This window comes from Electrona antarctica (assembly GCF_951216825.1).
Source record: "Electrona antarctica genome assembly, chromosome: 4".
Taxonomy (NCBI): Eukaryota; Metazoa; Chordata; class Actinopteri; order Myctophiformes; family Myctophidae; genus Electrona; species Electrona antarctica.
The window spans coordinates 43,191,165-43,209,452 of record NC_136809.1 but is presented as its reverse complement, the minus strand read 5'-3'; the positions used below and the strand labels follow the sequence as shown (position 1 = coordinate 43,209,452).

Here is an 18,288-nt window from a genome sequence, read left to right as displayed (position 1 = left end):
TTTAAATAAGAAATGTTGTAGGAAGCAAAAATAATTAAAGGGACCCGTCACCCATTCAAATGTGTCCCCGACCCACAAATGGTCATTGTTTGGGAACCAGTGGCCTACACTGTAGGTGTATCATCATTGAGGCTTTTGATGGTTGCATGGTTGTCTGGTGAGTGGCCCTCAGTGATATCCTGGTCAGGCACAGTGTTCTCAGTGAATGCATGGGATCCCGAGGCAGAGCCTTTGCATGCTTGGCAGCAGCTCTGCTGGCAGCAGGCACCAGAAGGCAGCAGTTCCTGGTAAACACGCTCAGAGAGACTAGAGCTGGAGCCAGGCAAATGACTGGGAGCGACAGGCAGAGGTACACACTGCTGGGGTAGAGTGTGCTTCATCACTGCGGGAACACACACAAACGCACGCACGCACGCACGCACGCACGCACGCACGCACGCACGCACGCACGCACGCACGCACGCACACACACACACACACACACACACACACACATACACATGTGCGCTTACACGATAAAATACTTATAAGCATGCACACAGAGACACACAATTATATATTGTGTGTCTCTGTGTGCAATATTGGAGTTATAAGTCCATCTGCACATTTGGCCCTGTAGCCAACATTGGGATATGCACTTAGCTAGCTGTACCTGATTGGATGTGACGGGTCACATTGTCTCTCAGAATGCAGTGATAAAGGATGTCGGGGTGAATAAAGAGGGCTTGGTCTGAGTTCAACGTGGCAGCATAACAGGACAGATCCTGCACACAGGAAGTTTTGCCATAGACGTAAAACCAGGGGGATATGAGCGCCGCGCACAAACGCACACACACACACACACACACACACGCACGCACGCACGCACGCACGCACGCACGCACGCACGCACGCACGCACGCACGCACGCACGCACACACACACACACACACACACACACACACACACACACACACACACACACACACACACACACACACACACACACACACACACACACACACACAGAGCATACCTGTGTACCCATGGCCTGTGTAAATGTTGGCAATGTTAGCTGCAGAATAGATTCCAAAATTAACTGGGAACGTACAGCCAACAGTTCCACGTCCAGTTGCTGAAGGCATGCATGCATGAGCGTATATTTACGAGAAAGAGAGACACAAACAGAAATACATATAACTGATTAGAATTTCTGTGAATAACATTTCTTTGTAGATACCATGGATCAGAGTAGCATTTTCATATTTCTCTCAGCGACAGACCTTGATCACTTGGTCTCTGATCCTACACAAGACAGCACTTAGCTGTGAATGGTCCAGACAGCAACAGGGATATCTTGAAACCAACCTCCGGAATGTCACAACACACTTATCAACCACCTAAGAGCATAAGAGAGAGAGACTGGATTTATGAAAGCCATGACAGAAAACCATTGAACAGTTTGACACATAGCCGACTAATATGAATCTTAATACAGTATCTCTTCTATTTATCAGTTACACTTAGAAATTGTTTTCCCCTAAAGTACACAGTACAATCCAGAGTGTGTTGATTTAAAATATGCTTTAAGGGATATTTTTGTTTTGTTTAAAGAAACATTTCATCCATTTTCAACCTAAAGTATATTGGTCCTCAATGCTCATAAGATTGTAAAATGTCGGTCTAGTCTGTTTCTCAGAGGAGGGCTGTGGACATTTCATTTTAAACAAGATTTGACTTTTATTGTTTGAGGGGCGCTAGCCCCTCCTATGTCTAGCTTTGAGGGTGTGTGTAAACATAAACATTGTCCTAACACATTTATAATGAATGGCCAGTTTTACGTCATTGTCCCAACCCAAACATGAAATGCCATTGACAATGAATGGCCAGCTTTGAGTGTTTGTGTAAACACAAACATCACAAAGTACAAACATTGAAGACGAAGGTGAGGACGCAAATTCGAATTGGCCGGAATGAGATGATTGATTATGATGTATGATGATAAGAGCGCCACTCACTTCACACGGGTGTTATTTTTATTAATGCAAGAACAATGCATTCTGTTTTAGCATGCTAACTTTCTATAGGACGTGAAAGGCTGTATGGTTTCTATAAGCTGATGAAACCATGTATTGATATTCCATTGGCTTGCATAGTGTGGTTGCAGAATTACCCTGTAGAGAGAATTCTGAGCTTTGAGCTGCAGAGGCCTCCAGGTTCCACTGTGGACTCTCCATGTCTCCTGGAGCCATGCCTTTTGTCATATAAAAAAAAAAGAATTGTTAGAATAATATTGTGCGCACAACGGAGAAGCTCGACAGTGGCACAGAGCAGTACCCTCGGTAGTGGTGGTATTAATTAGGGCTTGTTTGTGTGTGCCTCGACGGAGCGGGCGGTATAGTTTCTGCTATCTGCGCGCTGGTTGTGGTGGGCTGGTCTCGGCGAAAATCGCGCGAAAATGACCGGGCCGAATTTTTGTCCCAGTCCAGCCCTGAATTTACTATATGCTCATTATCACACTTTAATATAGCAAAGGTTAAATGTAATATAAATAGCATAGTTTTCTTCCACACCTCTCCTTCTGAGCCCATCTCCAGCCTGGACAGGTAATGCCACATCCTGGCTTCACCTGGGCCAAGACGGCACAGAGGCACCAGCATCTGGGATAAAATATATGTAGATTACGCCTACAGCTTACAATAGAAGTAGAACTGGAGAACAGATTGCATTGCATACACCAGACAATGGTTGAAACTCGTTCTTAATAGTTGTGTGTAATAGGCTGTGTGTGTTTTTGGTGCAATTTACTGCCGAGAACCTGTTATTTTGTAGCTTATGCTGAAATCATGGCTTTAGGGTCCATGTAACCACTTAAAAATCCATTACATAATTTCAAAATGGTGTGGTTGTCAGTTGTGTGTATTCCCTGTTGCCTCAGCTGGCCTGTGTATAATGTTGTGGTGTCCAGTGGTGGAAAAAGTAACACATTTTATTTTATTATTTTTTTTACTTAAAGGGATAGTTCATCAATTACTCACTTGCAGATCTACAAGCTCACACTGTGATGCATTTGATGCAGAGTACAATATTTGCCTCTGAGATAATAGTGGAGTAGTAAATGTAAAAGTACTGAAATTGGAAATACTCCACTAAAGTCAAAAGAATACCTCATAATTGTACATAAGTAGGCTGCTACAGTACTTGAGTAAATGTACTTAATTACACCACTGGCTCTGTCTAATGTTGGTCTGTACCAGTAACATTAACAGATGCACAGTGTGCTCAAGAAAATGTATTCATTTCTTAATAGAACAATAGTTCCTCGCTGCCTGGCAACTGTAGTACTATACATTTTTTAAATGATTGACTTTTAGTGCACACCGCTTTCACCGACGTGCCCTCGGATACTTCAGCTACGATGTCATCGCACGTATCCAGGAAGTATTGCCGGATAGAGGCAAATGCGTCACAGATTGGTGTGGACACTTCCTGCAGAGTTTGGTCAAGTCTTGGGATGATGACACGAAGAATGGACTGTAACATCAGGCCACACATGTTCTCTATGGAGCAGCAACATACACATCGTCACTGTTGGGCAGTAACCTCCACATTTCATCTGTTTATTTTTATTTTTTTAAATTATTTATGAATGACTTATTTTATACTAGACTTATTACTCTACTTGTTGATCAGCTATTTTAGGTATTTCTGAAATATATTTGTTTTACATAATTAGCCTACACTTAGTACACTACACCAATATTTTGGAGATATTACAGTATATTGTCTAAAATAGGAATGCTAGGTTGAAAGTGGTTAAGTTTGTTTTATGAATTTAACCAATGAAAAATATATTGAAGAACTTGTGATTAAATAATGTAACCTCCATTGGATCTATTGGTACACAGATTATTTTTCCTGATTCATATAAAGTAACAGTTTTGGCTTTTGGGACAGTGATGACATGGTCTCTAGGGAGGAGAGGACAGAGGACATCGCAAACATTATGCCCCTCTTAGTTCTTGTTCCTTGTTTAATATCCTGACATTTTGTTATGTGATCGTCACAAAGGGTCACAGGAATATTTGGGGGCTAAATTCTCGCATATATGTATTTGTAATGTAGGCAGTCAGCCTTTTCCCTTTTGTGAGTTGCCCTCGTTGTGAATTAGTTGAGCAGGATGAGTCATCTAAATGTCTAAAAATGTCAATGCAAACTAAAAGAGTGAAAGGCAGCCCCTCTCTTCTCCCAACTCCTCGGAGGACACACGGACGCAGCCCACATTCACCACACATACAAGGCATGCAGACACACCCATCATAGTGTGAGTGATGTGGTCTTTCTGTTGTAGCGCTGCTGCAGTAGTGCGTTGTTCCAGCTCACAGCGACGTTCAGCCAGCTCTTCTTTCAGTGATGCCATTGATGCCTTAATCTGGGACCCTGCTAGCCTATAGACTTCAAACAACAGCTGACAAGCATGCATGCACAACATGCACATGCACATACACACATGCATCCATACATCCATACACGTAAAGAGATCAATTAGAGTCTGTGTGTGAGTGTGTGAGTGTGTGTGTGTGTGTGTGTGTGTGTGTGTGTGTGTGTGTGTGTGTGAGTGCATGCATGCATGTTTTACTCCACATGGATAAGAACTATATAGTGTTCATCATCTCCATTATGTTCTGCTCACTCTGATCCAAGCCTGCTACCTTCTGCGGGTGCTGCGAACCCTAATCATTCTCCGAAACACCTGCTTCCTCAGGTATGACATCACTTCCTCCATCACCATGCACACCAACACCTGCTTCCTCAGGTATGACATCACTTCCTCCATCACCATGCACACCAACACCTGGGCAGTGGAGGCAAATACTGTCGGTGAGACGGAGACAAATTCTCTTATAAATGTGAAAACATACTGTACATGCAGATAGGGAGGTTCTCAAAGCTATAAACAACAACAAATACAACAGACAATAATGACAACACTAACGCTTCTTTTCACTTATTTTAAGTATGACACTGACCTCTTCCTCGTTGCCCATCAGGAGCACCCCTAGTTGATAGCAACCCCTTTGTTGCTTCAGGGAAGACAGAGCATCTAAGAAGGCCCTGGATTCTGGTGAATCTCCATGCCACAATGCTAAAACATGTAGACAAACCAAATAACAACCAGACAACGCCTAACCAATTTTCAAGTATAGGTATGGTGAAGGTATAGGCCTACACAATCAAATCCAGTTCAAAATCTTGGTTACATTATGTAATCTCTCAGAGTTAAACCAAAAGTCTTATGTGCCCCTGACTTTCAGCTCAGGGACAGGTGTGTTGGATTAAAATTAATTAATTCATAGTGTTTAATTGAGTACCACAGACGAAAAACAGTCTAAGTCCAAATTTCAGACTGACCCCTCCACGAAAAGGTCTCGTTGTCCTGAACCCTTATCTATCATTTATATATTATGGATCAATAGTGTGGACTTAGACTGTTATTCGTCTGTGGTACTCAATTAAGGTTTTACTGCGTATCAGCATGCTGTGCAGCTAACGTGCAGTAATGCTACACCAAAGTGAAATATTATTAACCTCAGTTATGAGTTTACCATCTGGTTACCCATCTGTTAACACGGTCAGTGTACAAGGCATGACTTTAAATCTTTGGTGATTTCTAGCACTGAGGCAAATGAAAATAGTTCACATGATTTTTTTTAGATTGGCATGCCTTTAATTGATGTGTGAATGACATAGAGAGAGAGCTACAGTATGCTATACACTACATACCACAGCTCTGGTGCTGTACTACTGCCCGCAGTATGTTGGCCCATTGTGTCTGTTCCTGCCGTGATGCTGTGGCCAAACACACAGGGGCGCTGTAAGGGTGCTGGATTAACACAGGGAAAGCTGTGGGGCAGTCCCAGAATGCCATCCTGACGCCTGATCTACCTGAGATATGTACACAGAACGCACGCACGCACGCACGCACGCACGCACGCACGCACGCACGCACGCACGCACGCACGCACGCACGCACGCACGCACGCACGCACGCACGCACGCACGCACGCACACACACACACACACACACACACACACACACACACACACACACACACACACACACACACACACACACACAGTGTGCCAGGATAAACACAACAGAGTGTCTGCCTTGTCTATACCTCTGGCGGGCAAGGATTAGAAGTGTCGGTCTGGTATACCACCTACCTGTGATGTGTTTGCACATGTTATCCACTAAGATAGAATGCTCTTCTTTGGAGGTGCAGATCTGACAGCTTGACAGAACCAGCTCTTTCTTGCACCCCCAGCCACCTTTAAAAACCTGGAAACAGATGTATATGTACAGGAGTGTGCACACACATACATTCATAGTTTGTCATGTCCTGAAAAATGAACATTTTGGAGTTTGCTGGTTTCTGCCCGACAGCAGAGAATTACACATAATTTACATCCGCATCCACAGATGAGGTGGATTATAGTGGACATGGTAGTAGTGGTAGACATGTGTGTATTGTACAGTCTATAGTGCACAATATGTACACAAAGGGAAGGTGTTTATAAAACACACTACCACTGCTGTAAGTCAATGTACATTAAACAAAAACAAAGAAAGTGCACTCCTCTGAGTGCAGATCTCCACCAGGCCGGGTTGCCTTCCTAAAGCTGTGTCAGTTGTGGGGTGCATCTAAAGAGTTAAGTCTTAAATGGTACACACTGATAGCCAAAGTGCCGATTATTTATATATACCCTGAAGAAGGCAGTTGTACTGCCGAAACGTTGGTTCCTACTCTGCAGCCTAATAAATAATCTGCACTTTGGCTATCAGTGTGTGTGGCCACTCTTTTGTCTTTTTAAGACTTAACTCTTTAGATGTTTCTGCCGTGAGCTGGCACCACTACTAAGACTGGTGTGTGTTTAGCATCCTCCTGCACAGTTGTGGGGTGCATAACACACCTACTGTACACGCCTATGGGCAGACGTGAAATAACCTTTGGAGGTGTGATCTAGGCCCCTCAACATGCGCTTCAAATTTGGGGATAATTGGATGTTGTGTTGATGTTGTTTAAGATACTGTCTGCTTTTGTAAGAAATAGGCCCTGCCCATAATTTAGTGAATGTAATTACTGACAAACGATATGGAGTATGAAAACGTAGTTTGACGGTCATTATTGTCACAAGACGCACAAGAGTATTTGTGTCTAACTTGGTGGGGAAAAGTATGAAAACATTCTCTCCGCCTCGATCACAGCCATTCCGGCCCGTTGGAGATAATGAGCCATCAGCTTCATAGTGCGTACATCTCCTACAGTAGTTGTCTATCTGGGAACCAGTGATCTACTGTATAGTAGTACCTCTTTGGAGTCACGGCTCTCAACAGCAAAACTGTTAGTGACCTGTAGGTGTCGCTGTCTCCAGGTTCCATCCAGGTACTGTGGCAGACTTCCCTCCAAGAGAATCCCACAACCTGGAACAACGTCCTCGTCCTGAAGTAAAACATGCATACACCCAATTAACTCTGTAAAGACACACAGAACAACTCTGTTTTGTACGTTGTTGGTAGGATGAGGAGAGTCCACAATGGTCTGGATTTCAGACTACACATGAAGTCGTCGATATTTGAAATCAATATACGTCAAATAATGATGTGCATGTGCTTCTGAAATGGACAATTGTAAAATTCTGATGGGTTGTTTAGACATGAGAACGGATGTTAGCTTTTGTCACGTTTTATTATAGTATACAAATTACATTCAAATAATGTTCTGATTATGGAGGACCTTAGTTAGTGCTGTAACCTGACATTCCAGACCAGAGTCACTGAACAGCCAGCAAAACCTCGGCCAATAATTAATCAATAGTTGAGTGCTGCATTTTAATGTCACGAATGAATACTAACAATAAACCGCTCTCTCCTAAGTTTGTCATATTCATCAAAGGAGGATGACATTAATTGTTGGGATATTCATTGATTATATTAAATCATGTTGGTGTGATTCTCTTACTGTATTCTGAGTTATTGGTCTGGGTCGGCCAGGTTCCTGATCTCTGTTCCTCACATACTCCAGGAGGTGTGAGCAGTAGTGTCGGTGATAGAGGGGTGCCAGGGCCTCCATCATGCCTGTGATGTGCTCTGTCCATTCACACCATGAGAGACAGTGGGAATTACCAGCTTCCGATCCGTTTCTTTTCATGTCAAGGACTCCCAATTCTATGTATTTGGCCACAGTAAGAGTGAAAATTAAAATAAATAAATAATACTAATACCCCATAAGAGAAGATTTGTCAAGAGTTTTCTAAAATAAAAATAGCTGAAAAAGAAAATAGAGCCAATTGTCTCCAGACTCATTTTGCTGTGGACCCCCTGCAACCCCCTAAAGGACCCCTGGGGGTCCCCGCACCTCACTTTGAGAACCAGTGTCTTAGACCATCAATTCCTTTGTATTCAGACAGGATGAGGCATGAAGCCTTGAATATGTTAGGCAAGAATATCTCAATAACATCAGCAATACATTTAGTTTAGTGTGTGTGTGTGTGTGTGTGTGTGTGTGTGTGTGTGTGTGTGTGTGTGTGTGTGTGTGTGTGTGTGCTTGTCTGTGTGCCTGTCTCTGCATGAAAAAACACACACACACACACACGCACGCACGCACGCACGCACACACACATGCAAGCACACATGCAAGCGCGCGCACACTCACACACACACACACACACACACACACACACACACACACACACACACACACACACACGCACACGCACATGCTTGCACTTATGAGTAGGCCTATGTTTAGTAAACCATTGCAGAATGTTCACTGCTGAGCATGAATGACAATGAAGAGAAAATAGTTAGGTTGATGGTGGCTGCAGTGTTGGAAGACAAACACATGCACACAGACTAAGGGCTGGGCTGTGATTAGTTATTTACTTTTCTTAGAATTTGAAGTTCAAATACTAAGAAAGTAGTGACCAAATTTTGAACTCAATAATGATAATGCATGAAATAATACTGAACCACTGATTAGTGTTGCTAGATCTTTGAGCAAGGTTCTTAAAAGCAATTTGGGAAATGATAGGTTATGATATTATTGTTATATCAATTAGTTGTTCATACAGTATTATTGTAGGACTAGTATTGGTCCAATAATAAAGATCTACAAGCTCATAGCGCGCCACCGAGTGGCGCGCTACGAGCTTGTAGGTCTGCTATTTTTGAAAAATCGTGAAAATAAAATTTTAAAAATCTTTTTTTTTTTTTTATATAATTTGGGGACCCCCTAAAATAATTTGGCGACCCCCCGAGGGGTCGCGACCCACGGGTTGAGAACCCCTGACCTAGGCTACATCAACGCTGTACTTTCAGTTACCCCCATACTTCAAAGTTATATTTTTCATCCTCATCTTTTTCCATCCCCACCCTTCTCTTATGCCTCATTTGACAGCTATAGCTTCAATAAAACTGATTCATGTTGACAGTCAATACCCACTACAGCCCTGGCAAAACACCCTCGTGGTAGCATTATAACATCAGCTCTCCAATACTACAGCCCTGCCAAAACACCTCATACAATAGTATTTTAAAACAAACATACAACGTGCATTCTCCTTTTACAGCACTGCCAGTGCCACCCAAGTGTGGAATGCCCTGACCCACTCCCTCAAAGAAATGCTAGTCACTGCATGGCGTCTTTAAAACAGGCCTGAAATCCACCTTTCAGCAGGCCAAAGAGAGAGGAAATGATTGCTCCTCCCTTAGTCAAGTAACTATACCCCCCCCCCACCTCTTTATAACCCCTCTACTCCCCCCCCCCCCCCCCCAAACTGTAGGCCTACATATCTTTTTTTTTAATTATTATTATTTTCTATGATGATTTGAATTTCTTTGTTATTTTTCATGTCATGATTATGGATTGAATACCCAGGACCTGAATGGAAACACGACTGCAAGTGATATCCTTTTGGACTAAGTATTTGACTGTACTACTACTCTGTACCGTTTACATTTCTGCCAATAAAGTATTCAATCAATAAATCAGTTATTAAAACATCAACGTTCCAAATACACACAAACGACATAATACTTTTAATGAAATTATCCACAGTATATAAGTAGTAAAGTATAAGTAGCTGGTGTGTGTGTGTGTGTGTGTGTGCGTGCGTGCGTGCGTGCGTGCGTGCGTGCGTGCGTGCGTGCGTGCGTGTGTCTATCTGTATTACTGACATGAGAACATGAACATGACGATGGTGGAGGGGTAGTTTGGACGTGGCATCCGGTCTGGACCTTCATGGCATGCCGTGTGACTGTTAGTGACCTGTGCGGTGAAACAAACCTATAATAGGGACAAAGAAGAGTTGATGGACACTGGCTACTGAGGGTCATACACAGTACTGTACACTGGCTACTGAGGGTCATACACAGTACTGTACAGTCATGTGAGTTTTGTGCACTATATAGGTATCTTAGAATAAGCAAGGTAATTTCAAGCCATTACACTAATTGTAGTGTTTATCTCATGTATGTCACTGCATTAGGATGCAGGAAATAGGACACCAGTGTGGTGGAAGTACAGTATAGACTGCTAATGAATCCGATGCTATTTCTGTGTGTGTGTGTGTGTGTGTGTGTGTGTGTGTGTGTGTGTGTGTGTGTGTGTGTGTGTGTGTGTGTGTGTGTGTGTGTGTGCGTGCGTGTGCGTGTGCGTGTGTGTGCGTGTGTGTTGAGTGGGGCGGGTACAGGAAAGTGAAGGTGACAGCAGCTGAGCTAACTAATGCATTTCCATTCACATCTAAGCCTAAACCGAAAACAATCAATGGTGGACATATGCCCAGTAATTGAGTAAATTACCCCAGGTCAAATATTACTCCACTATAGTGAAATCTGTCAAATGTGTATTTGTTATAGTATTTGCTTTTAAAATACTTAAAGCAGCACTATGTAACTTTCATCTTCTACTGTGGAATCTTGACTTTCAGGTCAAAATTCGTGTCAGATCTTGTGTCTGGGTGAGACATGACCTTTGACACGATCTAAATGTCTCAATAGAAGAGCAGTGCAAAAATAGCAGACAAAAATAGTAAATACCCCAACTGCACAAGTTATATTGTATAAACATAGGCTACTATACCATACAGATTGGACAACAGTTTATTTTATTTATTTTAAATAATGTACATGGTGCCACTTTAACTGGGGACAGGGAGGAACTCCCAAAGTTAAAGCAAAGTTACTATATTTACCCAGGGTATCTGGGCTAAGCTTGTTTCCAGCCAGGCCCTGCTCATAGAACGTTTCATGGTAGTGGTTCAATGCCTTGCTCAAGGGCACTTCAGTGTCCGCACTCTATAGTAGGGAGACAAATCACAAAAAAGAAAGAAAAAAAGTGATATTTGAATAAAGTGCAATCACTGAATATACCTTTAAGTATTCACATTTTTAAAATGCATTTTCTTTTTAATAGCAATGCATTGCTGTATTAAAAAAAGAATAATAATAGTGAAGACAGATCTGCACGCTCACAATACGTTGTATCACAACAATTCATCATGTAACCTTTTCCCTTGCTAGAAATGTAGTGGAGTCAGAAGTACAGAACAGTAGTCCAAAAGTACAGATGCTCAAACAAGTACAGTACACAAGTAATTGTACTTAGTTACTGTCCACTACTGCCAAAGTAAATAAACTATATATAGGGCTAGTCTCTAGTCTGCATTCATGTCCATACCAGCCTACAGATTTATGGCATGTCACCATACCAGTGCATTAGGAGTCGGACATACTGCCTGTATAGAGATGTGAAATGTGAAACTGTCCAGGCTGATAGTATGTCTTAAATGTGCCTCATATGCTCAGCTTTGGAGTAGATACTAATACTGTGGTGACAGAAAGACAGACAGACATGCTGTGCAGTGTGTACACGCAAACAAACACACACACACACACACACACACACACACACACACACACACACACACACACACACACACACACACACACACACACACACACACACACACACACACACACACACACACACACACACACACACACACACACACACACACACACACACTAATTCCCATTTAGTATACGATCCTTGCATTTCTAGTGGCTAATCTGGCTATAATCAAAGTATAGTATATAGTCAAATTCACGTCCTTGCTGTTATTCTCAATACATCTGTGTTTGAACAGATACATATATTGGTTGATAATCAACATTTAGAGGTAATTTCATGGAATGAATAGAGCAGGATAATATATTGTTAATAATGTAAGAAATGTCCATATATACGACCACAGACTCATCTTTAAAATACATTCCGCTTTTCTCAAACTGCAAAACAGTTGACTTAATTAAAGATCCAGTTGTTTTTTCTGTGCCAGTCCGTGCCTGGCGAGGTTATATATAACATGTAAGACATGAGTTTAGCCTTAGTTATGTGAACATACAAGCCAAGCACAGGGAAACTCATATTACAGTGTGATATATGGCGTAAACTAGCTTAACCTAATTGGTCTCAAGTGGGAGCTTCTGTAAGTGGATCTGTATGACATTAAGACCTCTCATATGATACTGTATGCATGTGTAACTGGCAGTCTTTCTGTGTTCAGCACTTTGCTTCCTACAATCCTACATGGTTCATCTCCCCAGCATTCACCAGTATTGCAAGATTTAAGAAACAGTGTGCTATCTGCAAATGTTCCCCCACAGAGTAGGGACGGTATAGTGTTCAAGATGTTAAATATATCTGCAAATGTTCCCCCACAGAGTAGGAACGGTAGTGTTCAAGACGTTAAATATATCTGCAAATGTTCCCCCACAGAGTAGGGACGGTAGTGTTCAAGACGTTAAATATACATGCTTTTTACCCAGCTCCACTACCTATATGCTATGGTTGGTATGGTATTGGTTACAGTTCAACTGGTGGAGTGGGGTTATGTGAGAGTGATTATGTCAACTATAAAGCTCGAGTTTACACTAAGGCTGTAGTGTATATCATAAGGTACTGACAACATTACATGTGCAAAAATGTATCACACACACACACACACACACACACACACACACACACACACACACACACACACACACACACACACACACACACACACACACACACACACACACACACACACACACACACACACACACACGTCTAACTCAGACATTGGTACACTTATATCATATACTGTATAATTGTTATAAGTAATTAGTGCTACTTATGGTAGCACTTGTGTGTCAGTGTTGTCTAACCCTGCCCACTTCTCCTCCCCTTTACTTATACGAGCTCCTTGTGTCCTCTCTCCATCCACTTCATTCTATCCCTGTTCGTACCTTCTCTCTGAAGCTGCAAAACTGATTTTCTCTCGTTTTCATGGCTCTGAATCCGGAAGCCATGCCAAACCTCTCCCCTCTCCCTAATGCCCACCACCACGGGGCTGAGGCGGAGGGTCGCCCCACGTCACCTGGATCTCCTGAGCAGTGTGGGGAGCACAGTGAGAGCCTGTCTCTGTTCTGTGTGGATGACTTGGAGCCTGTATGCAGACAATGTGCTGCAACTGGCTCTCATGTGGGACACAGGGTCTATCCCATAGCAGAGGCTCTGGACGACTGTAAGGTAGGGGCCAAGTGTTTGCGTATTGTATATATTTGAAAGAAATGCATTATAAAAACTATACAGAGAGAACTTGATCTGTAGTCCAACCAGACTCTCTTATGACGTGATGAAGTTGTAATGGACAAAGAAAATGTGTAACGATAGCTAATGGTGAGAATTCCAGCACTATTCATTAACAGTGTAATACTTACATTTGATTAAAAGGAAAAATGCTGTGTGTATGTGTGTGTGTGTGTGTGTGTGTGTGTGTGTGTGTGTGTGTGTGTGTGTGTGTGTGTTATCCACAACTTTACTGCAACATACTGAATGTTGTTCTTATTGTGATCACTGAAAATAAAAATCAGGTCAAAGCATTAAAATGTGTCATGTGCCATTTATGAGGCATTATTTTTGTTCACACATGATCATCTTATCTATTCTTACAAGACATTTTACCCACACCCCATTCCGCCCACCCCAACCCAACGCAGACGCACGCTCGCAAAACACAGAATCTGCCACCAGCCCTAAAATGCTATAAATAGTCTGACGAGCGGTTATACACAGTGTCATTGGATACTTAAGTAAACAAAACAAAAAACACCTGACCATCTCACTCAGTGATCGTTAAATGGGATAAAGCACATTGGGTTCATTTAGGTAATAAATTCCAGTGAGGTGAATAAGCTATAAACTCAAAGTAACTCTACCCAATATAAATCATGACACATGCCACAAGTAACAGAAAGATTTTGACATGCCAACAACCAGAACTCTTCTGTATTTGAACACTAGGGGGAGCTCCGAATATCATTGGATGGACTGCAGAAAAACACGATTCAGCTTGAGAATGTCGCGAAAACCTGTGGACATGCATTAACACACAACCTGGTAGGGTCACAAATCTTAATAATGTATTGTTCAAAATGTTCAATATTCATGTTTCAAAACACATAATTGTTGCTGTCTAGAAGAAACCAACTAACTCCATTTTTGAGTGTTTAGAAGCGAAGTAAGTAAAAAAGACTCCATCCTCAAAATATTTGCCAAACCAGCAACCATCCTAAACATAAATCAGAGCTATTGAACACAATAATTTACGTCTGTGTTTTGGTTACATTTTGTTTGGAGTGATGGTTTCTTCCAGACAGCAGAGATACCTTGCCTTTTGTATCCCTGGCCTCTCTTCTTTCTCTTATATCCAGGTCCAAGGACAGCAGACAGAGACGCAGATTAAGGAGGAGTTTAAGAAACTTCACCAGTTCCTGAGAGAGGAGGAAGGAGACAGACTTGGTGCACTCTGGGAGGAAGAGGAAGCGAGGAAGAGTGAGGTAGAGGAGAAACTAGACTCAGTGGGCCAAGTGATACAGTCTCTGGAAGAGAAGATCCAACAGATGGAGGAGGAGATGGAGGCGGGGGAAGATGAGTTTTTACAGGTATTGTCTATAGACAAAATAGAGTGATGTGTGGCAACTCAAAGAAACAGGACAATTGATTCGAATTTAAGATAATAACCAAAACAAATAATTACATTATTCTTTTACAGAATTTCAAAGACACGATGAAAAGGTATAAGTATAAGATACAGCAACATGCACACGCACACATACATCTGTCATCCAAAATCACACATACATACAGATGTTGCAAACCTGGAAAGGTGTATGTATGTCCAAATGACCATGTGTGAATCTTGTTACAGGGTATGGCGGAGTCACAAAAAGGCAGACAGGGCTTGTGGAACTGTAATAGATGTTAGCAAACACCTGGGAAACCTCCGATTTAATATCTGGGACAAGATGAAACATATCGCCCCTTACAGTGAGCTTCTTTCAGACACACACACACACACACACACACACACACACACACACACACACACACACACACACACACACACACACACACACACACACACACACACACACACACACACACACACACACACACACACACACACACACACACACACACACACACACACACATGTATTCTTCCATTCTTTCACTACTCTTATATCCGATTCCTTACTTCACATTTTCTCTTCCTTTCGTCCACCGTCCAGCTCCACTGACCCTTGACCCGCGGACAGCCCACCAGTCTCTGAGGGTGTCACCTGGGCTTGTTGGCGTCCAGATGGACCCAGGCCTTGGTGGGAATGTCCCTATGCCAGACACCCCTGAACGTTTCCACCCACACTCCTGTGTCCTGGCCCGACACGCCTATAGCTCTGGAACTCATTGTTGGGAGATTGAGGTATGTATGAGACAGACAGACCGACAGCCTATACAGGATACATATGTACCATAGATGGATGCACAAACAATCAACACACATTCACTCACTCTGTCGCTCCGATCACAGGTTGGTGACAGCAACAACTGGACGGTAGGCGTGGCTGGTCAATCCTTGTGCAGGAAGGAGGCGTTTGAGGCATGCCCAGAGGCGGGGCTTTGGGCTATCAGCCTACGAGAGGGCGAGTATAGAGCACTGACCACACCCTATCAGCTCCTCCACCCGGACAAGTCACACCTCCTCAGGGGGGTCCGTGTCAGGCTGGACTGGGACCAAGGGCAGTTGGAGTTTTGTGATGCTGACTCTGGGGCACATCTTTTCTTGTTCACCCATCACTTTGCCGAGAAGGTGTACCCCTACTTTGAGAGTACATCCCCCGGTAGGGAGCTGGTAGTGCTGCCACAGAAGGCGAATGTGAGTTTAGACCACGTCCCCAGTGAAGCTCCAGCTATCACCGGAAACCCCCAGGTGACAAGAAACAGATCTTTCAATAAGGGAGAGATCAGTGAGGTCAATGGGACGACCACCACCAGTAATGACTACTTGGAATACGGATGGGAAAGTAATAATAATCACACCTCATCAACAACATCTACTGCTGACCAATCACCAGAGAGGAAGACAACATGTGCCGTGATGCAAATCCAGAGCCGGGAGAAGGAAGAAAAACTTGACTCAAAGATGCCCATAAGCAATAAGGACCAAGTCACCATATCTAAAACCAGTGGAGGACCAAATAATACAAACCCCAAGCCTCGAGGGAAAAAGAACAGCAGCAAGAAGAGATTCAGTGTGAACTACCATGTTTCACTGAACAGAGCTCTTAAGGAGGCATCTCCTGACAAAGACCAAAAGCCTGTTATATAGGAGATCATTGTGTCTGGATTAGTGATGGGAAAATACACATTAAAACTCTCACTGTATAATACTCTAACATAAATGAAACCAAATGAACCCATGATTTCCCATGGGTGAAATTAGATTGCACATTTAACATTAAAAGGAATTGACCTTGAGAAGCTGGTTGCTAACACAGCAAACATGTTAAACATTTGATACTGATGTGCTAAATGTATAATATTCACAAAGATTTATATATTGATTGTATATTGTGATCTTTTAGGGTAAAACACGTCATCGCTTGCACAACATATTTAGCATGTTGAATGTTCCTCTAAAATAATGTCATACCAGGTAATGTTGTTCCTTAATGTTACCAACCAGCTAGTTTGTATCAAGGAATGAAGACCAGGCACAAATTCAAATATTGATTAAATTAAGATTATTTAACAAAACTATGGAGTATTTAAGTATGATATAGCAGTGATGTGAAGCCGCATGTACTGAGGGATGGAGTGTGGTGTTTGGATGTTGCCAGGTGTTAGTTGTTAGGTGTAAAAGAGTAACTAAGCAAAATGCCCAGGAAAAAAGAGACATTGAACTCAAACAGACCATTATGTGTGACCTGATAGCCAAGTCGTTATGACTGACAACCAGTCCCTAGTTTGATTGGCGGGACCAATACTGCATTTTCTGCATCTCACTTTCCTACTCTCTCTCTCTCTCTCTCTCTCTCTCTCTGTGTGTTCCTGTCTCTCTCCACTGTACCTGTCAAATAAAGTCTCAGAAAAGGCCAAACAAGTAACATAACAAAGAAACAAAAACAATACCGTAATTAAAACAGCAGATTTGGTCAAAGTATGAAGCTGATTATTTATTTGAAGAAGTCTCTAATCTCTATCTCCTTCGACATTTACATTGATAAGTGCCATTTCTATCCATGGCAAAAACATAAACAAAAACTAGATAGATTGTACAGACAGACAGACAGACAGACAGACAGACAGACAGACAGACAGACAGACAGACAGACAGACAGACAGACAGACAGATAATGCATTCAGGTATCTCACACAATGAGGGGGTACAGGTTAAAACTCATAGAAGACCAATATAAAAATATACTATGAATAAACAAGCATTACAATGTGTCACTGGGAATAATAATCCTTTGTTATTGTACATCTGTAGCTAAAAACTAGTAGTCCAGTTCATGAGGCTTACACTAGCCGATAATCGAGCATTTTTGACGCTCGGGGGGTGCCCGACTGAATCGATCTGCTCGGGGCCGCTCAAAGCGTGGATCGGCCCGATCAACATCAAGAATGTTTGATATTTGCTCTGCCCCGCTCCGATTATCCTGTAGTGTGTGGTGATCAGATCAGATTGAAAAAAATCGGCTAGTGTAAGGCCACCTTAACGGCTGGTCATGGAGTTGAAGAGCCATGGAGTTAAATTGCTGTTTGGTGTGTTCTTAAAACGCAGATCCTTGCGACTGCTTTTCTGGCTTGCCAAGATGTTGTGTAGAGGATGACCCACATTGTCCATTATGGCCCAC

General features: G+C 42.5%; 2 protein-coding genes across 2 annotated transcripts; one reads left to right on the top strand and one right to left on the bottom strand.

Moving 5' to 3' along the window:
• Nucleotides 1–104: 104 nt before the first annotated feature.
• On the bottom strand, nt 105–4,399 carry LOC306921326 (protein Niban 1-like; the record flags this gene model as incomplete). Its single annotated transcript, XM_079498435.1, has 8 exons — nt 105–382; nt 653–764; nt 1,016–1,114; nt 1,263–1,379; nt 2,153–2,233; nt 2,553–2,639; nt 3,361–3,539; nt 4,294–4,399. 8 exons carry the CDS (start codon nt 4,397–4,399, stop codon nt 105–107), a joined length of 1,059 nt encoding a protein of 352 aa, XP_079354561.1.
• Nucleotides 4,400–13,350: 8,951 nt separating this feature from the next.
• On the top strand, nt 13,351–16,770 carry LOC306922064 (E3 ubiquitin-protein ligase TRIM35-like). The gene is made up of 7 exons (XM_079499452.1): nt 13,351–13,616; nt 14,391–14,486; nt 14,801–15,031; nt 15,142–15,164; nt 15,298–15,416; nt 15,661–15,851; nt 15,960–16,770. The coding sequence occupies exons 1-7, from the start codon at nt 13,374–13,376 to the stop codon at nt 16,755–16,757; spliced, it is 1,701 nt and encodes a 566-aa protein (XP_079355578.1). The 5' UTR covers nt 13,351–13,373; the 3' UTR covers nt 16,758–16,770.
• Nucleotides 16,771–18,288: the final 1,518 nt, after the last annotated feature.

Coding starts and splice junctions, on each gene's coding strand:
- LOC306922064 (XM_079499452.1), top strand. CDS start 13,374: ATGGCTCTGAATCCGGAAGCCATGCCAAACCTCTCCCCTCTCCCTAAT. Junction 15,417..15,660: donor GAAACATATCGCCCCTTACA/GTGAGCTTCTTT, acceptor TCCACCGTCCAG/CTCCACTGACCCTTGACCCG. Junction 15,852..15,959: donor CTCATTGTTGGGAGATTGAG/GTATGTATGAGA, acceptor CTCCGATCACAG/GTTGGTGACAGCAACAACTG.